At 56.0% G+C, this 27,150-nt stretch overlaps 1 protein-coding gene and 1 pseudogene across 1 annotated transcript; one reads left to right on the top strand and one right to left on the bottom strand.

The window, feature by feature from the left end:
• The first annotated feature begins 2,330 nt into the window (after window positions 1-2,330).
• On the top strand, window positions 2,331-9,623 carry LOC119097200 (cyclic AMP-responsive element-binding protein 1-like; annotated as a pseudogene).
• A 1,045-nt stretch (window positions 9,624-10,668) lies between these two features.
• Window positions 10,669-26,669, bottom strand: LOC119097199 (lanC-like protein 2). The gene is made up of 10 exons (XM_037220254.1): window positions 26,484-26,669; window positions 25,950-26,129; window positions 25,173-25,324; window positions 24,565-24,712; window positions 23,733-23,873; window positions 23,296-23,481; window positions 22,348-22,494; window positions 21,701-21,803; window positions 11,854-11,920; window positions 10,669-10,675 (listed from the first exon to the last, which is right to left on the bottom strand). Exons 1-10 carry the CDS (start codon window positions 26,577-26,579, stop codon window positions 10,669-10,671), a joined length of 1,227 nt encoding a protein of 408 aa, XP_037076149.1. The 5' UTR covers window positions 26,580-26,669.
• Between the last annotated feature and the right edge of the window lie 481 nt (window positions 26,670-27,150).

The raw sequence follows: 27,150 nt of genomic DNA, 5'->3' as shown, positions 1-27,150 counted from the left end.
AGAGCACTTGAAATATCTGGTCAACGGAAACGAGCATATCGAAACGAACCAGACCATTCGATATTATTTGCAATTCCCTACAATCCTACGTTCGTAGCTTAAAATCCCTTTTTGGCTAGACGCAATCCAACGGATGGATACGCAAACGGATGAAAATCTGAACAAGTAGCGGACATATATGCCTAGGTGATGATTTGGTCTTTAAAGCCATTTTTCTGGGGTGCACGAAGCATTGCGCGTAATGAATGCCTTTGAGGAAAGTTGCAGTAAAAATGGGTATTCACCAGGACAAAACAGCAAGTGCCCGCTGACATTTGGTTGGATTGTGGCGCGACTGAACAAAGACGGATGCAAAGCTCCATATGTACAAAGGTGGTGGCTTTCGTTGTTTTCACCGCAGATAACATCAGCCACGTATTCCGATGGATTGTAAGCTCGTATACGATATAAAAAAGTGCGCCGGCGATGCATCGCTGGAGTCACATTCCTCAATTCAATTTTTAGCAGTTTCGTACTCCTTCATAAGACTCAAAACATGCAGCACAAAACTTTGATGTTTTTCTGTTAATGCAAAGCCTTCTACACATCTCAGGGTTCCACATTCTTCAACCAGCAGGTCTATTGTTTCAAAAGTTAACGAATTTTACTGGTTTCGACGCTTTCTGCTACAACCGCAAACTTTTCAACATCCGTATCCCGTGATGTTACGCAAGTCGTTACGATTTAGAGTCCCTATACTGGTAACTGTTTTTGCTTTATAGTAGATATTCAAGTAACCTATTCACTGCGAGGTAAGCGACCCAAAAGAACAATTTTCTCCTGGTTTCGTCATAGTAAATTAACAATGGCAAATCTTTAGGGTTGTGCTACCGCGCTAGGCTTCGATAGAGTGTCGGATACAACTTTAAGGCATGTTGCAATGTCTTCTCCGAAATATTTAGCTTAAAATAACGGGATCCATCAGTCTATGGAAAACGTGCACGCACCATGGACCTACATATATACCTGCCATGTCTAGCCCAACGCGGTGCACAGAGGAAGATCGCATCCCGCAAAAAGATATGAAAAATAAGATCTGAAAATGAAGTGGCCGAAATCCGGAGCTCTTTTGTGCGTAGGCAGGGGTGGGGGTGAGGTGGGGGGGGGGGGGGGGGGGATGGAATGAGAGTACTAGGTTTCAGAGGGACACCACAGCGAAATGTAGCCCATTCCTGGATGAAATCATGTATGTGCCCAAACCACGATAACAAGGTTTTTTGGCTAACAGCATTTGGCAAACTTCCTTCTGAACGCTGGGGGCTGGGGCACAAGTTTTGGAAGGGAGAGGATGAAGAACCCTCGCTCCATACTGAATGAGAATCGACAACACTCAATGAGGTTAGGCAAACACAGCTGCTCTTTTTCCGATTTTTGTGCAATGGAGACCTAATCATCCGCATTTTATAATATTTTCGGCGGAAAAATAGCTCGATTTTTAAAAAGCCTTCGGGGTTTGCACTTTACCACTCGCAGGCTGCCCGTAGGAGCAACCTGGAGGAGGAGCCTCCAGGATTGCAGGAGTCTGTGATTGGTTGGAGGGGGGGGGGGGCGAATATGGCATTCTGCGAGGAAAAGGACCCAACCCCACGCAAAGCTTAGGATTACCCTTCAATGTTTGGAGAGAGCCACCGCCATTTGCCTAAGGATTGGGGACAAGCCCTCCTCCTTCTCTCCTTGTTCCCGCCTCTATGGACGGAATGTTGCAAGGCTCTAGAGCGAAGTGGTAAGAGAGGAAAGTAGAAAACGTTTCTTCGAGTGCTTCGGGGCCAGTTCGACCGCTTTGTGGCAGCCTACGAGCTGGATGCGAAGCTGGTGTAGTACTGACATCTATCGTTAAATTTTACAACCAGTACTTGTTGAAACTGCCTGTCGAGGGATCGAACGTAGAGATGGGCGCAGAGCAGAAACGGTTGTAATGTTATTATCAACGAGAGGTGTGACATTCTCTTTGGTTTTTCGCGATATTGTCATGAATAAAAAATCTGGTTGTATTTTTGGAACGAACAAAAATCCAGCTAGCGTAAAAAGTTCGTCATTGCATATAAGTACCACCTGGCGATTCATTCACGGAACACGGAGGCGTTGGCAATGTCCAGATGCTGAGCGCTGTCCGTGTCTTACTTTGTCTGCTTATGTACAGTCCTGTAAATTTACACGAACCTTTTCCACGGTAAGACCAGGGGCGGTTCGGATGACGCATGCTGATGTCATGGACATCTCCTTATTTGGGCAGCCAATGAGCGTCGAGGACGCTGGAAAACGGACCAATGAATGCGCTTGCTTTCTTCCACGATCAATGCGTCACGAGCCGGATGACGAAGCGACCGGGCTCTGACGTGGTACGGCATCCTCCAGTGAGATCGCAGCAAGCTGGTGACGAGAAATACGTAACTGGGTAAGTGTTCAGCTGTAGGAGATAATCAAAATGTGACACGCAGGTCGCACCTGGGCTGAATTTTGTGCTGGTGTGTGCTTTGAAGTAGTCGTGCTTCTAACAGAATGCGGGACAAGATGGCGTACGTACGATGGCAAGGATGTTGTGTACCGTTTTATTTTGCATACATCGTACTAACCACGCTTACCCGCAATGTATTGAAGGCCTCACATGGTACCACATCAGCCCTAGGGGAGATTTTGATAGCATTATGAATATTGGCATGTAGGAAATGGGCGTTGACATACATACATATATAATATGCCACATACATATATAATATGCCTGCTGCCCCATGCTCCTTCCTGCTCAGGTTCCTGTCTATGCAGGAGTTGCATGTAGTTACCAATAATTGGTGGAAATTGGAGTGATGATTCCCTGCTTTGTTTACACTTTCTGATTTAGGTGTACTCTCTGCTCATAATGGTCAATCTTGGAAGTAAGCTCACAGATTCATTGAGCTCAAAATGTAAATTTGATTTTGCATTTACCCTAGGAAAGTCATGAAGGCACACTTTTTATTATCTATGTGGTGGTGGTTATTTAGGTGTGTGCCATATTAAACCACACTGGGTGTCCTTTTTGGCTTATGGATACATCATTTTGCCAAACCAGCATGCAGAATATCAGGTGCCTGCTTCAGCCATAGTATATTTTCATCACCTTTACTACCTATAGTGCATGAGTGGAAGATGTGACTTCTGTGTGGAACAGGTTCAGGATGGCTGCTTTTAACTGGCATGTAAAACAGGATATTTTTGTACCCATTGGATACTTCATTGATTTAATTTTTCCTCTGGAATGGCATGCTAAAAACACAAAATTGATAACTCTTGGATGTTAGCCTGGTAATACACCAGCCTGGATATGGTTTCTTCTGAAAAATACTAGAATTATACTAACACATCCTTACCTGAAAGTGTTTGCTCAAAAATACTACACAACTTTTAGGACCAAATTTTGCAATCAGAGCCTGAGGATGCATTAGGACATTGTGACCCAGTTCTGACCTATCCATGAGCATGCAAGCTGTTTGTGAAAGCTAGTATTGACATGCACCATATTTATAGCTTGTCCAATTCCTTTTTAGCGTAAACATGAAATAGTACAAATTTACAAGGATAATTCCAGTGTCTTTTCCATGCTGATTTGTGCAACATAAATTTGTATGGCTTTGTATGTTATGGCCTGAAGCTTACATTTCATAGGCATAGAGCATATTCTGGTGGACAAAATTATTTATTCCATTTGTCATTAGAGCAGGCCTACCACTTAACTCCCTAATGAACACAAAATGTGTGACTTTGTGACTGATCTGCAGAGATTGTTTCCCCATGAGACCATATCAAATTTCTGCTATTTCTTTTTCTTCCCATGCAACTGCCAGCAAACCTGCTGGCAGGCAGGCTCAGTAGTAAAAGGATGTGTCATTATTTGTGTGTCAGAATGCCCATCAGGGGTGGTTTCACATTGACAGTTGACAGACTTCACAGAATGACACCCTCAGGTGGGCACAGTAGCATAGTTTGAATGCCAGGGCTCCCACAGACCTTGTGCAAACTGCAAAAGTCTTTCATTGAGGCTGGCTGGTGGCATATTGTGTCTCCTCATTCCCTACAGCACTTTGGGCAAGAGATGTCCATGCCAAGTTACCTAAGAGGTTGAATGAATCTTCATCTTGAACAAAGATGATAGCCCTTGGGTGAGAATGTCAGTTCATGTTTCCTGTGATGAGTTCCAACAGCTGAGTTGAGCAAATATGGTCTTTGCCATCATGCATATGCTCCTTTGCTTAACAGGTTGTTTTGCCCATTTTGGTTTGCGACATGATGAGTATTCGTCATTAGTCCCTGCAGTCTTCTGGGTCATGTCCCATTCATCTGTGCAGCCACCCAAGATGGGTATGGAAGAATGCTCAAGTGGCTGCATTGGATCATTCTGCAGGTGCCTTTTGATCAGTCAAAGTGTGTGTGTGTCGGTTTCAGGAAGTGCTTGTACGGCTTCCGTCGTAAATGCTAGTTTGAACACCCCCGCCTAATCCTCCAGCGAGCGGTATTTTTGCGGCTGTAGTCCGTCATAACACTGCGCATGTGCTGCTAGGTATGGACAACAACACCGAAGAAGGTCTGACCATCACGCCGGACGCGCCCAAGGACTCGCTCGAGGGTCAGACCGACACGAACAGTCCATCTGTTAGTAGCTCTAATGTCCGGCTAGTTCACGTGTCGATACCCAGTGTCTCCAGTGGACAGGTAGACAAAGCCAATCCTGTCACGCCTTACCAGCTGCTATCGCCATGAAGCGTCTTGGTGTGGTTTGCACCGGCATGAATAGTGGACACCCTCGTCCGTTAGAAAGCTGTTTTGACCTCTCAAAACAAAAGCATGTTTTGTCAAAAATGTTGCCCATCATTTCTTTCCGGGCAGCTTTTTGATGATGGCATACTACTCTGTCTCTGGAGTCTGGGTAGTGGGCTCTTCAGTGGTTCTGGTTACAAACTCGCTGCGGAGAGCAGATTTCCGACACTGGGTTTGCAGCTACGTTTCTTTCTTCTCGTTCGTGGTTATTTTAGCCATGAATCAAAGCTGTTTATTGATGCAGGTGGCACCACTTCTTGTCTGGGCTGCCAACTTGCCATGTGTTTGCTCAGAAACAAGAAAGTAAACTGAATACTGGCAATATTTTTTGCAATCTGGTAACTATTTCAAGTTCCTGCCATGCAACAATTGCCTGTATTTGATGTGCACCTCACTGGGTTCACATCACATCACTGTCGAACCAGTTCCAAGTCGTGGTCATATCGCATCGTCATTTTGCAGAACCAGCCGTCCGTCATCCAGTCGACACAGCCCATCGTGCAGATCAGTAAAAATAGCGCGATCCTGCTGAACAAGGCCGGGTCGGGCAGTGTCATCCAGAGCACCCCCAATTCCAGCGTGCAGAGCATACAGGTACGCAGCTGGTGTGTGTGCGGAGGTGGCGGCCGCGCCCAGGCGGGGCCCGACGGCGGCCGGCCGCTGACACGAGTCTGCTCCTTGGCATCTGGCGCTGCAAACCAGCCCCTGACATCACCGCCAGGTCAACATGGTGACGTCACCGGCCGTGTGTGCCGTCACCCCTCTTGTGATCCCATGGCACGCTACAGCGTTGCGTCATCACCAGCCCATTGTGACGCATTTTTCGTTGCAGTAGTAGTATTCGAGCGGCCTGTCGGTTAATCAGTATTCGAGCCCGGTAGCGTCCTGCGACTGTGATTTCTCGACGAGCATGCATTCGTATTGTCTTAAAATGGCGCGACATAAGTAAAGCGTGATGCATCGCAAAAGGTGCGTACTCTTAGTAGTAAGTAGAATAAAAATCAGCTCCAATATCGTGTCCCTGTCCGTCCCGGCTGCCGTGTCGTGTCCGGGTGGGGTCAGGTCGGCTCGGGTCGATGCGAGTAGGGTCGGGTCGGGTCGGACGGACACGCGTCGCCGCGGTGCTGACCGCGGCGCCGGCCACCGGCAGGTGATCGAAGCGGACGCCCTGCCACCGCAGTACGAGGACGAGGCGGCGCGGCGGCGGCGCGAGATCCTCACGCGCCGACCCTCCTATCGCAAGATCCTCAACGACCTGGGCGGCGGCGAGATCTCCGAGGACAAGGGCGACGGTGACGTGGACGGACAGGGCGCCGCCTACCAGGGCAACGGCATCATCAAAGGTACGCTCCCACTGCGGGTGGCGGCGCGGTCGGCCCGTCGGCTTGGAAAGGAGGAGACAGGTGTTATATTTGAGTTGAGGGTTCATTCTCTGTGTGAATACTCACGGTGGCCCGCTGGCTGGCCGTCGAGCGGCGGCCCCGGTGAGCGGTCATGACGCCGGCGTGGGGAGCCGCGCCGCGCTGACGCCGTTCCGCGCCGCCCGCAGTGATCCCGGCCAACACCATCCAGATCTCGTGCGCCGACGGCGTGCAGGGTCTGCAGACGCTCAGCATGAGCAGCGCCGGCGCGGCCGCCAACACCATTGTCCAGTATACGCAGGGCGATGGACAGTTCTTCGTGCCAGGTGGGTGCCGTGCGGGCCGAGCAGGGCGCACACCCCCCGGAGTACGTGCCGTCGCCGCTGGCCAGCTCTGACCGGTTGTCCAGGTGCCTCGGTTTTGGCTGTCTGTCGAGACTCTACGCCGTGGACAGGAGCCTCGCTTCTAAGCTAGGCGTAGGCCATGACAGCGCCTGATCGCGGTCGAAAACTGGCTGCGGTTGCGTCATGCATCGAATCAAGGCTACGAACCCGTGTTTGCATCAGTAAGTAATTCTTGAGGTCAGCGATGTGCCTGCCAGGGAGATTCTCCCGCAGCGGTCTCCGCGTAGCCATGCCATCGGCCGTCGTTTTCGCGGAGGGCGCCCACGCGGCTCCGAGCGCGCGGCCCGACGCCTGGCCCGGAGTCGGAGGTGGCCGGTGAGCCGTCGGGCGTGCCGGCGGTCTGTGCGCTGCGGCTAACGTGCGGCCGTTGCAGTGTCGATACCGGTGACGGGCGGCCTGAAGCTGGACCAGGGCGGCAGCCAGCACATGGTGCTCACCTCCTCCGGCGAGGTGGTCGAGGAGGTCACGAAGAAGCGCGAGGTGCGACTCTACAAGAACAGGTGAGGCGGACGGCACGCCGCGCCGGCTCGGGCAGGCGTAGCGGTGCGTGCGCTGCGACGAGGGCTGACTCGGGTCACCCTCTGCGTCCCTTGGGCCACCTTCTCTGCGATGAGGCGAGCCTTGGGCCACCTTCTCTGCAATGGGAGGGGGGGGGGGGGGGTGGCGGGGTACCTCGTGTCACCCTCTGTGCGATGGGGGGGGGGGGGTGCCTCGTGCCACCTTCTCTGTGATGGGGGGGGGGGGGCGGGGTGCCTCGTGCCACCTCTGCGATGGTGGGGGCGGGGTGCCTCGGGCCACCTTCTCTGCGATGGGGGGGGGGGGTGCCTCGGCCAACCTTGTCCGCGAGGTGTGGCACCGATGGGGTCGGGGCGCGGTGGCCGGCCGGCTCGGCCAGCGACGGGCGCGTGGGGAGCCCGTCAGCGAGGGATGCCTGGGGTGCTGGGACGTTCTCTTCGCTGTCCACGTCTCCGCTGGCGGCCGTGCGCGCAGTGCACGCTTGATGATTCATTAGTGTTGCCCCGCTGGACAGATGCTCCTTTTCGCTTGCGTGTATCGGGCCGCCTCCTGGCGTTTGTGGGCGCCGTAGCACTCCTTTGGAACGGCGTCGGACGTCTCGTGGAGCCGCGGCTCGGCGCCACTCTGCGTGATCAGTCGCGTCCGATCCAGACCCGAGGTGGCCGCACTGAATTCTCCGGGTCCGAACGGGAACGCTGGAGGGGTGCGCGTGCTCCCTCGAGTCTCGGCCTCGGAGTCACCGGCCGCCACACGGGGACCCTCCTCGCGTGGCGCTGGGTTTGCGTGCGTGTGTTGGAGGGGGGAGGACTTCCTCTCGGCACGGGAGCTGCGCGCCGAGTCGGCTCCGTGTGGCACGGCGGGCTGCTCGGCCGCCGGTCGGAGCCGGGGTCTGACCGGACGTCTGCCGCGGCGGGACGTGCGGGGCAGCCTGCTGTTATCCGGCCGGACGTGGGCAGCTGGCGGCGCCGGCCGTCTGAACCCGACGGTGTTGGCCGATACGAGCGCGCCGTTGCGATTCGAGGCGTGTTTTTTGCCTTAAGATTGCCCAATGGCCGTCGCTTCAAAACTGGTTTTGCGTCGGCGAATGCCCGGCTCGGCGGTGTTTCGGTGTCGGTTGGCGGCTCGGATGGACGGCGTCCGAGCCGGCGCCGGGAAACGGCCGGCCCGCCCGCGGCGTGATGTCACCGGCCGTCCCGGGAGGGGAGAAGGGGGGGGGGGGGGGCGGCCGCACCCAGAACCACTCGGAGCGCCGTCCAGCGGGGCCGAAGGCGGCCGCCGCCGCCGCCTGCCGCTGCTGCTGCTGCTGACGGCACCGGCCCGCGTCACAGCCGGGCCGGTGTCGGAGCTAGCGTCTGATGCTGCGGTACCGGGAGCGCGGTCCGACGGCGGTCCGTGCGCTGGGCCCGGATCGGCCGTGACTCGGATCTGCAACGTGGCCCGCCGGCGGTCCGTGCGCTGACCTGGATCGGCCGTGACTCGTGTATCTGCAACGCGGGGCCCGCCGGCGGTCCGTGCACTGACCCGGATCGGCCGTGACTCCTGGTCTGCAGCGGTCAAATGTAAACAGTTGACGGGGGGCCACGTAAACCCGTCGTTTAGCAGCAGACGTCACGGGGAGGTGGCGTTCAAGGCGTCCGGCGCGGAGTGAAGGGGGGCAGCCTTACTTGCGGCCGTCTGGCCCCGGTTGCGGGGTGTTAGCCGCAACCGGGGGTGTTCACAGCTCTCCGTAGGAACGGCCACGTGTATCTGATATCAGGACCGTTACAGCGGCTCCTGATTGTATGTGAGATATGCAGGGGCACCGAAAATTGCACACTCCAGCTGAGGGATTCAGTGCAAATAATGGGATGGCCGACGGAGACGCTGCCTTTGCGAGCTGCGGTGTTCCGAGTTCGATTTGTGACCATTCAGCGCCAGGCGTTCATTGTTCAAGTTTGGAGAAGTGCTAAGGTATTTCCCCACCCCGTGTCATATCAGGACTTAACCGGGCACTCTAAAGCGTGCTCTATGGACACAGCAGCGGTGCAGCCATTTGAAGAGATGTGGACGGTAGAATTTGAACGGGTACTACCAGTCGATAATGCTATATCTATTCTGAGGAAGGTGATGACGGTTTTGAATGGCGATATATTTAGCGACCTGAACACCGGCCGTTTCGGGGGGGGGGGGGAGGCGCACATTCCTGCTGTTTCCCCCAGAAGGCCCTGCCCTCCGCCAGAGGCGGCGCTGGCGGACTCGTGCCGTCGCCTGGTCCTTCCCTCCCCTTTCCCGGAAGTCGCCCCCCCCCCCCCCACCCACCTCTCCTGACAACCGCGGTCTGCGTGTCCGTGGACGTGCGTATAACGGTGCCGGCCCGCTCACAGGGAGGCGGCCCGCGAGTGTCGCGCGGAAGAAGAAGGAGGTACATCAAGTGTCTGGAGAACCGGGTGGCCGTGCTGGAGACCAGAACAAGGCGCTGATCGAGGAGCTCAAGTCGCTCAAGGAGCTCTACTGTCAGAAGAAGCTGCCCTGAGCGATGCAGGGTAGCAGAACTGAGGGCGGCGGCCGCGGCGCACCGCCCCGCCGGCTCCAGCCGCGGCACCGCAGAGACTGTACCTGAAGTGATGTGCAAGCCAAAGGCCCTGCGCGTGGGTCGGGCCGCGCCGGGCGCGGCGCGTGCTCTCGTCGCCTTCAGCCGCGCCCGGGCGTGACCCGCGTGTGACGCGGCGGTGGCTGTGCGAGCGGCAGCGCGTTTCAGCGACTCCGCCGTGCCGGCGGGCGGCCGGGTCCCGCCGGCACCGGCTGCGCGTCAAACTGGCGTTACGGCGTTACCGGTGCTGGGTTAGCTGTGGGGTGGGTGCGTGCGCTTGGTTTGGCTGGAGAGTCCCGCTAAATCAAAATCGACGGTAATCCCATCTGATACGCATCCCACCGTGCCATTTATTTGTAGCCTGCCCCCTCCCCTCCCCCCCCCCCCCCCCACCATCGGCCGACATTTGTGCAGAGCGTGTATTTGTATCATCAGCTGTGTGGCCATACAGGCCGGGCCGGGCCTGTCGCCCGGCCCGCCCGCGTCTGGAGTGGTTTGTCCGCGCGGCTGTGCTGTCTGACCGGCCGCGTGCGGGGGGCGCCGGCGGCCCGCCGCGCCGCCCCGACCCCTCACCCCGAGCGCTCGGCAGTGTCGCCAGCGACCGATCCAGAATGGGCGCAGCGTGTATTGGCAGGGACGCACCAAACAGCACTTCAGCCCACCGCGCAGGTCCGCACGACGGCGGCCCGACCCCAGCGGGCGGCGCGGGGGAACACGGCACACACACTGCCGCTACACAAACTGACCGGGCCGGGCATGCCAACAAACGAACGGAACAGCGCGCCAGCGGCGGACGGGGTCAACAGTCGGGCGGCGTCACCAGGTGGGAGGCGACAGCTCACGTCTGTGCGTCCCGACAGCTGATCCGATGCGCGAGAATAGAGTGAATGAGGCAGGTTAATAAAGCTGCGCAACAGTCCCTGGCCGCCATAGTGGACACTCGCGGCATGCGCGCGTCAGCGGAGAGTGAACGTCATCTCCCCGGATTTCAGTGGCTGCAAACGCGGGCGACAAGTCACCAACGCCGATAAACGTGGCTGTGCGGAACGATGCGAATGGTGCAGATAAAATCAGAGGCGAGCAAAAACAGCTCGTTGCTTTGGCGCCAGTCGACGGCAACTTACGTCGAAGAGCAATTAGACATTTGGAAGAAACTCACAAAAGAGCGGCCGACTGCAGATGTAATGTTTTAACCCGACAGGCAGAAGCCATGCTCCAGCTTTGAACAGCATGGGCATTGCCACGTTCAGACCAGGCGCTGAGCGACGCCAATGGTCTGAGCGGACTGAGCCCGCACCACATCCTGGATGCCGGGCTATTCGACCTGAAATCATACGATCCGTCCCTTTAGCGTCACCAGAGTGACCACAGGAGGGATATGCTAGTATCTCGCGATTATGCACTGCACGCTGGCGTCTGAAGCGTGCCGCGGGCGGGCGTTCTTCACGTCTGGCTCAGGAGCCCAGAGGTTCGGCTCGATTCAGACCACGAGGGGTTGTAACATGCTTGTTCCGTTTCGTCCAGAGGGGCGGGAAGACTGCTGCTCGATAAGCTATCGAACTTTTCTAGCAGGCGTAGACGACTCGTATCTTGAGATTGCGCACGAACACGAGACGGAGGAGATACGCACGCGAGACGGAGCACCGGAGATAGTAGCCATAAATCACAGAGCACAGAAACATGGACGAAGCACATTGCAAATTTTTGACTGAATCATGTGTCCGTGACTACGCGTGGCTTTGAAACTGCTACATTGATGTAAAGAATCGCCACTGTGTGTAGGTCGGGTTCAAGCGAGGCGGGTCTGAAAATGACCACCGATTTAACAAGATTACTGAACAGTCGTGGAAGCCTTGGAAGAAACGCAGGCTGTGGCTTCAAAACTGACCACTGCCATACATCCGACAGCGCTATCTGCAGCTACTTCCTGAGCAGACTCGAAGACCATACAGCCTGCACCGGAGCTGATACCGCGAGGGGAGAGCCAGCACGCGGCGACTCGCAGACGCGCGAAGCGAGGACGGAGCCGACCACCACATCCGCTGGTCAGCTTCTCCACACAGTCTGGAGGCGCAGCTCCTGACCGAGACAGGAGCGCCGGGGCAGCCGCAGCCGCAGCCGCAGCCGCAGCCGCCGCCGCAGCCGCAGTCGTCGCCGCCCCCTCAGAAAGCACAGGCCGGGGAAGCGGGCCTTCTCTGGGTGCAGCAGGTCGGCCAGAAAATACACCGTGCCGGCTATGCCTGAAAATAACCGTGCAAGCCGGATTACGCGCCGCTGACGTCAGCCGGCGCCGACCGCGCTGACGTCACGGCCGCCCCGCTGACGTCACCAGGGGCGGCAGGCAGCCGGCCGACGGACGGCATCACGCGCCCAGCGGCGCCCTCGGCGCAGGCGCACGCGCGCGGCAACAGCGTCATGTGTTCAGGCCTCGGAGCTCGTGTTAATCGGCTTCAGACCTCGGCTTAAAAAGCATCTTGCTCAATTCGTTATCTTCAGACGGTCACCGCTGCTGAAGTTGAGCGAGGAAACGTTTCGACTCGTTGCATTCAAACCTGACCATGGCCTTCGCCGCTTGCCCGGGTTACTAACGGGAAGGGCGCACGCCATCCTGCGCAATAAATACCACTGACGCCGCGTGTCCTCCCCACCGTGACCTCGTCAATACTTCCTCGCTCTCACCCCGCCCCTGACCCCCGACCACGGCAGATGCACTATCCGCGCCCCTGCGCTGCGGCCGCGAGAAGGGCTTCGGACCGGAGCGGCGGCCGGGGCGGCAGCCGCGGCCCCTCCCCCTCCCCCACCGGGACGCTGGCAGGCGCGGCCAAGGACGCCGCGTCACAGCTACGCCTCCCGACGGGCTTCGCACAAGACGCGGCAACTCCCCGCCGACGGGCGCCGCGCCGGACGACCGTAACCCCCGATGGGACGCATGCATCGGCCCCTGCGAAGAGCACCGGCGAGGGACGGGCCAGCAGATAACCTGCCATTACCGGGCCATACCTAGAGCAAACTTAAACATCCTGATCGCCACGTGCGCTTTACTATTACCAGGCCGGCGAGGGACGAGCCAGCAGAAAACCCGCCATTACCGGGCCATACCTACAGCAAACTTGAACATCCTGATCGCAACATGCGCTATACTATTACCAGGCCGGCGAGGGACGAGCCAGCAGATAACCTGCCATTACCGGGCCATACCTAAAGGAAACATGAACATCCTGATCGCAACATGCGCTATACTATTACCAGGCCGGCGAGGGACGAGCCAGCGGACAAACTGTCATTACCGGGGGTACACCTAAAGCAAACCTGACCATGCCGATCGCAACATGCGCTGTACTATTATCAGGCCGGCGAGGGACGAGCCAGCAGATAACCTGTCATTAGCGGGGGCACACCTAAAGCAAACTTAAACATCCTGACCGCAATATGCGCTATACTATTACCAGACCGGGCATCTGGACAAACTAACCACAAGGTGAAATTCACCGCGCCTTTAGCATTTGAAGCTGAGGGGAACGATGACGAAGGGGAGGTAAGCAGAAATATGGAGGACGGACGGAGTGCACCCACCCGATTTCAGCTATGGAACTGCTTACCCAAATTGCATGCCATCATTTCGATTAAAATAAGGTGCCCCTGTACCCCTAGCTTCGCTACAAGAAAAAACTAAGTGGAAATCAAAGACAAAACAGGCCATTCACGGTGCTGACTGTATCAGGTTTGCAGCGAACCTGAAAGGCGTTATTAACAACGTCATCCATAATCCCTCATTGCCTAATCGGTGCAGCCCACTGCGGGGTAATCGGGCTGGGTCGGTGGTCGAGACGACGGAGCGGCCCTTTCAGCGCGGGGGCCCGACCGAGCCAGGCATGGCCCAATGTTTTGACTAGATGCACACATGACCTTAATAGCCTACACTCATGCCGTGTGGTGTAGTATACCACACTCCATGGCGCAGTGTCTGCTTTTGTGCCCAACCGCTTTGCTTTGCTCTGATGGTGTTACCAAATATCATAACAACACGCCCTGAACTGAGCCCAACTGGCCGTTTCGCGCTGCGACAACAGAATACCATCCGCCGACAGGAGTACAGCCGGCCACCGGCGTGCTGACAGGCTCCACGGCCTGCGACAAGGCCGATCGGGCGCCCGGCTTTTTGTCATCCTTGCAGAACCCAGCATCACGCCACCGCCAATATACATAACACCAATAGCACGCGGGGTGGCATGGAGCGCAAAGCCTTCCGAACACGGGCGCCTCGACCTCCCACACACACCTCTAAGCCATGACGGAGCCTCTACTAGCACCACGAGAGCACATCCCCGGATGAAGCACCGCCCGTCGCGGCGCTGGAGATGGCACGCCACGGGTCAGTCCGCACTGGAACGAGTTTGAATGTCGGCGGCCGCGGACAGCTAGTCACAGGCCGTGAGGACGACGTCAATGGCGGTCAGCACGGGTTGGCCGGCAGGGAGAGCAGGAGGGCGGCTCGTAACCCGCCGTATTCGCGTCCCGCCGGGACCGCCGTCAGCGGAGAAGGCGCACGGGCTAGCCGGAAGGGATGATGGGAGGGCGGCTCGTGACCCGACGTACTCGTATCCCGCCGGGACCGCGGTCAGCAGACCAGGCGCACGGGCTAGCCGGAAGGGATGATGGGAGGGCGGCTCGTGACCCGCCGTACTCGTGTCCCGCCGGGACCGCGGTCAGCGGAGAAGGCGCACGGGCTAGCCGGAAGGGATGATGGGAGGGCGGCTCGTGACCCGCCGTACTCGTATCCCGCCGGGACCGCGGTCAGCAAAGCAGGCGCACGGGCTCACCGCGCCAGCGGCTGCAGCACGCTACAGCAGCAACTCTCACGTCCACGTCCACGCCCGCGTCCCGCATGCGGGGAACACAGGCAGAACCGCAGCTGGAGGCGGGCTGATGTCCTCCAGCGAGCCAGCGCGGTACGCGGCTGGCCGCGGAAGGCTGCCAGACGGGGCTCGATTTCCGCTACGATCGGCTCTGATGCGGCGTCGTTGCATTCTAACAGCCCCCTCCCCCATGGGCCCACCTTACAAGTGGCGTCGGGGTCGATCTCTAACCAGCCAGTGCGTCCTATCCTTTGCAACGATACCAGTGGGCACCAGCGGTTATTTCGTTTTGAGTTGCCCTTATCCTGGACGTATGCTCGCAGAGGACATTTTCTCAGCAGGAGAACGTACTCAAAAGGGCAATGGCATCTGCTTGCATTCCGACACCACCTACAAAATAGTGTCATTCCAGTGTAATGCATTCCTTACACTTTTTGCCCAGCTGTTTGGTTTCGCTGACGTACAACAAACACACGGATGCAGGTCCGACCAGAAGGTGCCGTGCAACTGCTGTTGTGCCTCGCAGGCCAGACGCAATCTGGTCGCAGTATACGGGCCGTTCACAGCAATAGGAACGGGATGTTCTGCGCTGCTAGCGCGGTCGTGCGGGGTCACGGGACCACGTTCATGCATTACGAGCCAGGCGGCGGGCCCGGCGAGGTTTAGCGTCAACTCACAGAGAGCTTTGTAGGCTGAGCGGCGAGGCCGTCGCGCTAGAGATATGTGCACACTGATCGAGCCGAGATACACTTTTCAGTCACAAGAAGTACAATAATTTTCGAAATGTTGTAAGTCGTTAGGCACAATACGTTTGGATGCAACCCGTTCAAGCAGCCTGCAACCTATTTTGCGGTATACAGCACGCCGGCAGACAGGGTAGCCTGTTGCAACCTCAGTTGTCTGCAACAATAACCATAAAATATTGTCGCCGTTTTACATCTCTTTCTCTTGACTATGGGAATAAGCACATTTTCCAACTGCAAAGATAAACAACGATGCAAGGCACAATTTCAGGATGCAGAAATGATTAAAAAGACTGATGAAACCGGGGCCAGGTCTCGACGACCCGGCATCGCAGAGAAACAAGACCAACACATCTCGACAGAGGAAAAAACGGACCATCGTTCTGGCAAGGCTCGTGTCCTGACATGACATGCGGCCATACGCCCTCGCACAACCACGCATCAGCCTGTTTCTGAACGCTTAAAAAACATTGATATTGAGATATGGGCAGCGGGAGCATACAGAAACGCAAAGCGAACTGCACAGTGTTGGTGAATCTACCGCCTCCAGATCCTGGCGCGATTTCGACGCTGTCCGACCCGTGCTTCAGTTATGGCCCGTAGCTGCCGACCTGGTGACCGGCCGGCAAGCGGCCAGCGCCAGTTCCCCTGAAACCGGCCTGGATTCATCACGCCGTGACCTGCACCGTGAGAGGTTCAGCGAGGTTCGGGTCAAGACAACCGCATGCGCGCACGTCCCGTGTGTTGAGCCCAGCGTCCATCCACAACCTTGCGTGATTCGCCATGCGTCGGTCACGGCCACCAGAAACAAAAACAATCCAGAGTGCATCGATATCGTTTAATAACCTGTGTCGCCTGCGTGAGAAGAAGCAGCCTGTCCAGTGAGTTCCGGGAATACCTTATGAGCCGCGCGAGTTAGAACCGCCAAATTTGCACTACCTGGCAGGCGACCAATCTGGCACATTCCGAAGGATGATCTGCTATGCTCGATCAGGCCGCTGACGTCACTGGCATAACGACATCACCCGTGAGGGTTCGAATGTCGATTTACACGCAGTAGCTCATAGAAGTAAGCGCGAGTACATGCAGTAACACATGCAGTAACTCGCATACATAACATATGCAGTAGCTCGCAGTTCTCGGCCCTGTTTTCGAGAGCCTTAACGTTGCTCATCGACTGAGGTGACTGTTGCCAGGGCCAATCGCATTGCACGAGGGCACAGCAGGTCACCATCAGAAGCCATGTCAGATCTGCTAATGAGCCGAACCAGAATGAGCTGTTACGCCCATCTACCATAAATAAGTCGGTATAACAGATCTCCACCCCAAATGACCTGTGTATGTCCGGTGAGCTGGAGAGCAGGAAAGCAATACCAGATAGGGTGTCCTGACGTTAAAAGTTGGCCTGTGTTGTGTTAGGCATTACGGTATACTCGTGAAGTGTAACCGTACGCTCTCTCGTTTGGCTCTAGTTTCAGGCGCGAGGTCAAGCTTACATTCGTTTCTACATTTCGATGACTTATCTCGCGCGACATGGGACGCAATCGGCCACGTGACCAACATGAACTCGACCATTACTGACCTAACTGCATGTAAGACTGGCCAGGGTTGTCGATGTTTGTTCGCGCTTTCCGATCAAAACATTAGATACCGAGATAATGGGAGTGGTATTTTACCCCCATTCCCCCTTCCCCATTCTGCTGTCGCATGCTGTTCGGTGACGCCAGAGTTTCCTCCTCTGCACATAAGCCGCGCGTGCTGGAGAATGAAATCCTGCTTGGCAGACATAAGCTGCTAAACGTGGAGAGGAAAATGTGTTCTATGCAAATGCGTGAAAGCGAATAATCACATTCAGGACCAGATCTAACAATTACGGAAGGGGCCACTGGGACGTTGGACGGTGGACAAGGCAGTCCAAATTATCATATAGATAACACGAAGCATACCACGATCACGTTAATTGCATCACTAGCTACGGGTGAGGCTGCAAACAGAGTGGATTTTGTATGCACTATGACAGCACCTTCAACTTGAGCAGTTCTGTGTCACGCCCACTAAAACATAATACATCGGCGCAGTGATCGCAGATTAATACAAGCTTTCGGCAACGATAAGCCCACTTATTTAAGAGCTATGTCATGTCAGTTATCACGTATTTGCATGCAAGCTGGATTTTCCAACAGCGTTGCAGGATCACCATTATTTCGCCACCCCCGTTCTATTAGAGGCAATGTTTCACATTTATTTAAAGCAAAATCAGATATCATGCAACAAGCTCTATTCGTATCCTTTTCAGTAGAGAAGACTGCTCTAGACAACACAATTTCTCCGCTTAGTAAACATGTTCCTCGATATTTGCTCGTCATTGCTCGATTAAGTTATCGCACCCTGCGCAACATTGGTTGAAAGCCAATTGACGGCCGCGTTTTCTGGAAATCGTGTTTCAAACGCCAGATATGAACGAACCGAACACCATATTTCTCTCGGCCTTGATCGCAGCATGACTTGTGGAATGGTAGGACTTAGATGACCGAATTTTAACGTCATGAATGCCAATGTGACCTTGAACTACCCTCCACGAAATATTTTACACATTTTCGCGGGTGTCTAGCTCCGAAACAAGAGATTTAAGTCTAAGGACGGGCAGGGGTGTAAACTGCATCGGAAGGTCTTCAAGATAGCTATTTCAGTTCAAAACCCCATACAACTGTGGAACGCTCCCTTTAACATGGAAACCGTACAACTTCCCAACCGCTAAAAAGTTGAAGAGCGCCTCAAGAAAAGTTCAAGAGTCCAGATCTAGACGACCTAATGTCGCTGGAACACAACACTGACGTATTTTGACCAGACGGGAAAGGACACTTGTACTGGCCAATGTGTGGGGCGACTGTGCGCAGACCGTAACGTGCCTGTCGTGCACAGGCCATGTTACCGTCCACTTTGCGGCTTTTTAAGGGGGCCGTTCTTCATAAAACGTGAAACCAAACGCACAATGCAGGGCGAGTGTTCCAGCTAAAAGCTCACTAACGGGACTGTCCAACCCAGGCGCGTCAGCAGCTCATCGGAGAGTGGTCAACATCACCTTTTCGAGACCTGTCACGAATATGAGACAATGAAGAATAAACCTAGAATTGCACAATGAAAATCGCCCTGGCGTATAACCCTGCTTATTGTCAACAATACCTGTCCAAATTATATGTGTGTCCTAACACAATCTGATCGGGCTTGCCAAAACCAAATCATAACAATTTATCAGTGCATGGATTGAAATTCCGAAGACTCATGACCGACCTTTTCAAGCAATGTCATTCACATCTTATGACTGATTTCCTCACGAAATGATGAAACTCATTGGTATCCATCGCTGGAGGCGTCTTTGGCTTCATAAACTTGCGTTTGGCGTTATCTGCGTGATAGCTCAAAGCGTTTTGTTGGTTTGCTATCAACCTATCAACGGCGTGCTCCAGAATACGGATGGAGTCGCAGTAGTGTTAACTGTGGAGGACTTAATGATCGCCAGGCCTTGTGGGGTCCAAAGCCAGCCACACGCGGGCAAGATGATAACGAGAGCAAGGCAGGCGTCTCGTCATCTTGTAGTTATTCCAAACCTCAATGTTTGCCAGTTTAACAGACGAGTACCGCGCCCTTGCACTAACGTAGGATGCCTAAAATTAACTAACGTTGTCATAGGTCACAGCGAGCTCATGCCTTTCAAAGCATACCGATAGACCGCCGAAGACCAGGTATACAAGTTACTATTCTTAACAAAACCCGACGCCAGATGGATCACCAGTGCTTACTTGGCCCACGACACACTGATGATGCGTCGTCTTCTATTTCCATAGCTGCGAGCCCGTCATGACCCTGCACACCAGATCGAGCACGAGCCCCCGCGCATATTGTCGCTATTTTCGGCGGACGTGTTCCGGTGCGGATCAGGCCACACGGGGGAACGCCACCTGGCTCTATCCGCCGGCGGAGCTCCTTACGCGGCATACATCAAATTCCCGCGGGCACGGCAGAGGCGATACGCCCTCATACAGCCGATGGCGAGCTCGTAGTCCCACCAGCCTCCTGAGGGATGAAAGCGCTCGGACCGCATAGCTCGAAAGATTAACTCACAATTAACTCCGACGCAAGAAAGATAAACAAACTTGGGCGATCAGCTAAGCCAAGGTTGCAAGTGCATCCTGTTTCTGGGTTAGCGCGTTTTGCATGAGGCATGAATTCGCCCCTCCACGACTCCGCTCTATCGCGATACAGATCACATAGGTAGTGCAATAGAGTTGAACATTCGGACCCGCTTTCGTTATTAGAATACCCTCCCTCTCTCCTCTCCCTCTCCCTCTCCCTCTCCCTCTCCCCTCCTCCCCCTCTCCCTCTCCCTCTCCCTCTCCCTCTCCCTCTCCCTCTCCTCTCCCTCCTCCCTCTCCCTCTCCCTCTCCTCTCCCTCTCCCTCTCCTCTCCCTCTCCCTCTCCCTCTCCCTCTCCCTCTCCCTCTCCCTCTCCCTCTCCCTCTCCCTCTCCCTCTCCCTCTCCCTCTCCCTCCTCCCTCTCCTCTCCCTCTCCCTCTCCCTCTCCCTCTCCTCCCTCCCTCTCCCTCTCCCTCTCCCTCTCCCTCTCCCTCTCCCTCTCCCTCTCCCTCTCCCTCTCCCTCTCCCTCTCCCTCTCCTCTCCCCTCTCCTCTCCTCTCCTCTCTCTCCTCTCCCTCTCCCTCTCTCTCTCCGCTCTCTCTCTCTCTCTCTCTCTCTCTCTCTCTCCTCTCTCTCTCTCTGCTCTCTCTCTCTCTCTCTCTCTCTCTCTCTCTCTCTCTTTAGGTCAACATTTGTCGTACGGACTGCGAAACATAGCAATCCAGTGTGCTGCTAATTGAAGGAAAGGTCAACGAGGAAAATCATTTTCGAAGATTCGCACAATAAATCAGTAATCTGTCTTAACACTTGTAAACCAGACAACTTTGAAAAAATAAACGCAGGGAAAAAGAACATGGGTAAAATCTGCACCATTTTCACCTTAACCTAACGACATATCTCGCATTGCAGCACTATCCGCGCACGGTTTCAACGTGGCCCCATGGCAGTCCAGTACACCAGTGGTCCACCAGAGTACGCGTCCCAGTTCGTTCTCCCCGGGACCGAACTGTGGTCTACCAGAGTTCGGTCTCGGGGAGACCCAGATGGTCTACTGTAGACCACTGTATAGTATAGTGGTGGTCTGCAGCAATGGTGTTCCACAACCACCTACACAGACCACTGCACCGCATAGTGTAGTGGTCTTTGGTAGACCACTGGGTCGTTGACCCAGTGGCCTACCAGAGTTCGCGGCACAGTTTACTATCCCCCCCCCCCCCGGACTTCTGACCCAGAAAGTTAATCGACTATAAGAATTCAAACTCATTCCCTTCGTCAGCAGGAAGTGAAAAATTAAGGATCAAAATGCAACTTAAGCCCAACATTTTGTGAGGACATTGCTATCTTCTTCAGTACGCATTTGACCATTCTCGGACACTCGAATATTAACTTCGGTATGCCATATTCCCCTTATACCAATACGGGGTTGAATATTCAAATATGCATCATGCAAATGCTCAGCTCTTGTGTGCGTGCACTGTGATCGCTGGCGATCGAGGGCAGGACACTGACGCGACCCCGCTCATTATAAACCTAGTACGTTGATACATGATGACTTTATGCTGCTCGCGTCGAACACCATTGCCGCAGATGTCCCTGAGCAGGAACATCCATATCCGTATCCGTTGGCACTACTTGTGCCAACAGTGCCATACATCCCGATAGTCCGCAGGCCCGACAACCGACATCGCTTCGATACCGACTAGCAGATGCGCTGGAACTCAGACAGGCGCCGCGACAGTCCCGAGTCACACCAAAGGCGCTCACGTGTCTCCGACTCTGAGGAGAGCGGGCGCAGGAGACGGCCGCGTGGCGTCAGGGAGACGGCGGTGCGGGAGACGGCCGCGTGGCGTCAGGGAGACGGCGGTACAGGAGACGGTTGCGTGGCGTCAGTGAGACGCGGCGCGGGAGGCGGCTGTGTGGCGTAAGTAAGACGGCGGTGCGGGAGAAGGCTGTGTGGCGTCAGTAAGACGGCGTGAACAGAAGGCGGCTGTGAGGCGTCAGTAAGACGGCGGTGCGGGAGAAGGCTGTGTGGCGTCAGTAAGACGGCGTGAACAGAAGACGGCTGTGTGGCATCAGCAAGACGGCGGCGCGGGAGCCAGCAGCACCGCCGCGCCAAGTGGCGAATCACGCTTGACATGGCGACCGCTGAGCGAATGTATCAGGATCAGAACCACAAACTCACTTCGGCTAGCACTGCCACACGAACGATGCCCACTTCAAGCACGCAGAATACGCCTATTGCTCCCATGCAGATGTAAGTCACAGAGGTACGAGGTACACGGGCGTACCTTCAAAGAGCGAGACGGGCCGGTCCGGGGTGCGGCAGCCGTGGCGGCCGTACTCGGAGCACCACTCGGCGAAACGGCACGCCCGGTACAGGTCGCGCGGATCCTGTCCAGAGGATATAGGGGGGGGGGGGGGAGGGTCACACGCCATGTCCGGTACGGGTCGAGGGGACAGCAGGTATACGCTCTACGTTCTGGTGTTAGCCGTGTCCCGCTCGGAAACGGCGAAACGTAGCACTCTTGAGCTGTGGCACAAAACGGCACGCAAAGCTGTCAATCATGGCGATGTCCACTTACCTTGCAAAACAAAAAAATCCCAGGGCCGAGGCAAGCTTAACTTTAGGCCTAGTCGCGCAAAAATGTGACAGCAATAGCAACTGCTCGTTGTACACGCGCCATAGCCGGGCATCAACACAACTCTACGATGGCGACGGAACGAACGTCGAGTCGGAAAACAAAGACCGCACATACTTTCCAGAATGTAATCATCGCCAGGGAGTGTTCCGCAGCCAATCAGTACGAAGCGACAGCACCGGAATACCGTAACCGATCGGTATCAATCCCCGGCACCACCCATTCAAGTCTGCTGTGAATTACTTAGCGCGTCCACTAGCGTCAGCGGAGCGGGCCTCCGCCCGGCGCCCGCTCACCTGGGTCAGCTGGTGCAGGTGCAGGAACGTATAGGCGTTGCCGGCCGTGCCGTGACAGAGGCCGTAGCCCTTGCGGAGGAGCCCGCGCGCCCACACCAGATCGGCGCTCTGGCGGGCCAGCTGCAGGTACCGCTCGTCGCCAAACGTCTGCCGGCGCAGCGGCCCGTCGATACACCGCACGCACAGACACCGGCGCCGGCGGGCGCCAGCTGCAACACTGCACGGCGCCTCCCAAACAACAGTAAAACAGCGCACCGCGCCAGACCTGCGGCCGCCTGAGCAGCACCCCACCCACCCGTGGGGACGGGATCTCACTGCCAGCTCGCAGAGCCGAGGAGTCGATGCTCAACACCGACCGGCCACACCGCCATCGACTGCAGCCAACGGCCCATCCCCGGCGGCGTGCGGCGGCGCTCCGTCCAGCAGTCCGGCACTCCTCTCAGCCAGGCTCGGTGTCACGACCTGACTATATGACCGGCATCCGGAACACTCGGCCAACCAGACAGAGGCACGTGCAGACGGCATATGACGAAGCTCGGCACGCGCTAACCCCTCTGGTCGCAGCTAAACCATTCCATTCAGCACGGGCCACAGTCAGCACGGGCCACAGCCAGCACGGGCCCCCACCCGCGCGTATACCGATAGCTACCACTCCCACAACCGTCCATACCGCGGCGTGGAAAACGCACCGGAGTCAAACCAGCAACTAGCTTCCTCATTTACCGAGTATAACACGGTCGACATAAAAAAAGATAAGTGCGGACAACCAACAATGAATGATGGATCGGATGATCCAACACATCACGTCAAATGTCCCCCCCCCCCCCCCCTCCCGCCCCCAGGACGGGGACACCGACAGCAAAGATCAGGTCACCGGTGTCTCAGCCCCACCCGGCATCCCAGACCAAACGTGCGGGGGAAGCCGAGGCGTCGGTGTCTCAACCATACCTGGTACGCCAGACAGAACATGTGGCAGAAGCCAGGCGCGCCGTGGCACCAGTGCACGAGCCGGTCGGAAGTGCGACTCTCGAGCGAGGACGGATAGTTGCCGGAAGGCAGCCGTAGCCCAGCCAGGTAGTCCACTGTCGGCCGGACCAGCTCGGCCAGCGCAGGTGGCGCCACCAGCTGCGGCACCTGTCGCCAGAGGCGGCCGTGTGGCGCCGGCAGTCACGGACATCCTCGCGCAAGGCCGTCACCGTGACGGCGGCAGCTCACACTCCACACGCACGCGCCCAGCGATCGTACAGACCAGTCTGCCGACACCCCGCGGAGACCGGCCATGAGTCCGGACACGACACTAGGCTACGTGGCCTGCTCCCGGCCGGTGCGCTGGCGCCTCCGCGTGCCGGCGCCCGGCCGCCGACCCGGCCCGTGCCGGCGCTCGCCTGCAGCAGCAGCGACAGGATGCCGCAGAGGCCGTGCGCGGCGCCCAGGTAGTGTTTGTCGTGCCAGGCGTACATCAGCGGGCACGGCGACCGTTCGCGCGCCGCCAGCCGGGCACCGCTGGACACGATGGCGGACACCGTCTGACGACAGGAGAGGTCCCGGTCAGTCGGAGAGCCCTGCTCTTGTCACCCCACCCCGGGCCGCCAGCTGAGCACCGCTGGACACGATGGCGGATACCGTCTGACGACAGGGGAGGTCCCGGTCAGTCGGAGAGCCCTGCTCTTGTCACCCCCACCCCGGGCCGCCAGCCGGGCACCGCTGGATACCGTCTGACGATAGGAGAGGTCCCGGTCAGTCGGGGAGCCCTGTTTTAGTCACCCCACACCCGGGCCGCCAGCCGAGCACCGCTGGACAACCGTCTGACGACAGGAGAGGGTCCCGGTTAGACGGGGAGCTCCGCTCTTATCACCCCACCCCGGCCGACAGTCGGGTACCGCTCGAGACGATGGCGGGCACCGTCTGACGACAGGGGGAGGTCCCGGTCAGTCGGGGAGCCCTGTTCTAGTCACCCCACCCCGGCCGCCAGTCGGGTACCGCTCGAGACGATGGCGGGCACCGTCTGACGACAGGGGGAGGTCACAGCCGGTCCGCGCGAAGCCAGCCCTCGAAACAGTCCGACAGCGAAACGTTGATCCAGGCAGTTAACAGAAAATGGAGGAGCTTCAACAACGCGAGCTTCGGGAATTGGCTCAAACATTTATCACGACCATTACGCACCGCAATATCTTGTAGTTAGTCACATACACCTATTGCACCTGGGGCAAGGCTCACCTTTTGCATTGCCTCTTCTAGATTCGGCACGTCGTTTCCGAACGTGCGACGGATATAGAGGAGGGTGGCCAGGTAGCCAGCTCGTCCATACAGCAGCTCATCCGGCAGCGATGATGACTCTTCCACCGCAAATGCCAATTTCATCACACTGCCGGACACAGGAGACTGTGCACCAGAGCCAACACGACAGACTAGGGCCTCCTTGAAACATGCCGAACTGGAACCCATACCAGCAATCAACATTTCAACATTTAGGAGCATATGGCCATAAATCCTGGCCACTGGATCTATATCAATAACACCGCAGCACCAGCGACATTGTTTTCTATAAATGCAGCATGGAATGCACTCAAAGCTCATAAACTTGCAATAAGTTTTGGGTGTTTTGTAAGACAGCCTAGCCCGGCCATCGCACCTGAGATGTAATGAACGCGTTCTGACCACCTGCTACACATCACTGGTCCCGGTATCACGCCATTATATCGAGTTCCCAGACTGTGTGGTCGGAGTAGAGCGGCGGGGCGACAGCAGTCGGCGCACCAGGCTGCAGCACTGCACCAGCGGCGGGTCCACATCAGAGGCCTGGCATCAGATGGAGCCGGACGTACGTTGCCAGTCGGCGGCGCGCCTCCTCAGTGCGCCGCTCCGCCTGATGGACGGCGGCCGTGACAGCCACGACCCCGGCGTCCCCACACAGCAGCGTGGGCCGACGGTGGCTGGGGCGCAGCGACGGCAGGCGCTGCTCCAGCTCGGCCGCCCTCTGCCATATACCAGGAGGTGACACCAGGGGCATTTCAGGGGCAGAGCAGGACTGCACAACAGGACCATGTGTTGTGAGGTGACTGGTGCACTATCAGGAGCAGGCTTCAGGAACCAGCCTTTATATCATAACTGGGTCAGTACTGCATGTCAGGAGCTGGCATCAGGATCAAACTGACACCACAGCTGATAACTGGACCAGGACTTCACAACAGGACTGAACCAACACCACACATCAGGAGCTGGCCAGCACTGCCCATCACAGCTACATGCCAGCACTGCAGCAGTTCATGCCAAACAAGGATTCAGCCTAGGGATCTGGGTATATGGACCTAGAGAGTGAGCTCATATTGTCTTGCATGGGGCATTCCCATTTAAAGGTATAACAGCAGTCCTTTACATCATGTGGAATTTGCAGGCTGGGGTCAACAGACCATTTCAAACCAACACTCAGTTACAGTCACTGACAGATAAGCAGCTTATCACATCTGAGCAGGTCAGGGCACTGGAAGTGTGCACACATTAAATCAAGCAGATTGCTCTCCTTCTGCTGTTCTGCAGAATGACATCATTGGGGGGGAGGGGGGGGTGAATCACAGCACAGCACACAATGCTAATGCCATTACCTGAAGGTACTTAGTGTCGCTAGTGACTGAGTTCAGGTGCATGAACAACAAAATCAGTCCAGCTGTTCCTGTGTAAACACTGCTGTCATCCCAGTCGGCATCACGCTCCATGTCTGCCTCCAGTCTGCCCAGCAAGTCTTGAATCCAAGACTCCAAGTGAGTTTTGAATGCAGGAGCCAGCTGTAAAAGTCCCCCATGAGATGCAAAATAGATACTGCATCATGTTCTGCACTATATCAAAAAATGCTTGCATCCCATTTTTCTGCACACACACCTTTATTCATATTCCAGGTGGATAAGACTGGTGACAACCAAAAGCTTCATTAGTTTTGCATTCTGATGCAATGACCTGTGCCATGACATCACAAGATGAGAATGGGAATTTATCATCAAGAGCCTGTGCCATGACATCACAAGATGAGAATGGGAATTTATCATCAAGAGCCAAGAGCCCAGTACACTGCTATGCCACAGTTTGTGCACCTCCGAAAAAGACAACGCATTTACCCCTGCAATCAGCCGAAGCAAACTTACCCGCCATGAAGTTCCGTCTTTTACCAATGGGCAATCTTTTAATGAAATATCAAAGTCATCGAACGGATTCCGAAACTCCCGCCTATCCGCACTCATTTTTCCACCAATGGCTGGCTGGGAATGAAGAAACAGGAACCTATCAACGATCAACCCGGGAGGCGTTGTATCGCCCTGACCCGGGAGAACCAGCCGCAGGACCCAATACCGCGATATGGGTGCTTTCCTCCACACTGTACGCCAATGCAGAAATCAAAACACCAATGACCTTGACCGACAAATTCCACCAAGGTTTGACAATCTGGTTCGAAATGTAAAAATGACGTCATAACTGCTCGGGGAAAGGCGAAATGGCTTTCGTTACGGCTGTCTTGTTTCTGTTGGTGGCTGGAGAAGAGTGCGGTGTGAAAGCACTAGCGGCGGTTTTTACCTCTGCGTGGGCGATCATTAGTCGTATATCAGAGTGAAACGAAGTCCGTAAGCATCATTCCAGTTGCGGTGACCATGCATTGAAAAAATTATTGTCTGGCGCAAACCAATTGTGTGAAGAAAGATGACGACGACTGAAGGGTGTCTTTCCCACGGTCGCACCGTCTCCTCACTGCGCTCCAAAAGATCGTCTCGTTTGTTCGCCACTTGCGCTCCCTTAGTTCCCTACAATTCCCACTCC

This window comes from Pollicipes pollicipes, unplaced genomic scaffold, assembly GCF_011947565.3.
Source record: "Pollicipes pollicipes isolate AB1234 unplaced genomic scaffold, Ppol_2.1 Scaffold_4295;HRSCAF=5057_pilon_pilon_pilon, whole genome shotgun sequence".
NCBI classification, from domain to species: domain Eukaryota; kingdom Metazoa; phylum Arthropoda; class Thecostraca; order Pollicipedomorpha; family Pollicipedidae; genus Pollicipes; species Pollicipes pollicipes.
The sequence above is the reverse complement of the archived record's forward strand: the minus strand, read 5'-3'. Positions and strand labels throughout refer to the sequence as shown.

Coding starts and splice junctions, on each gene's coding strand:
- LOC119097199 (XM_037220254.1), bottom strand. CDS start 26,579: ATGAGTGCGGATAGGCGGGAGTTTCGGAATCCGTTCGATGACTTTGAT. Junction 23,874..24,564: donor TAGAAGAGGCAATGCAAAAG/GTGAGCCTTGCC, acceptor TCCTGTCGTCAG/ACGGTGTCCGCCATCGTGTC. Junction 11,921..21,700: donor GCCCGTCTCGCTCTTTGAAG/GTACGCCCGTGT, acceptor GGTTATTTTCAG/GCATAGCCGGCACGGTGTAT.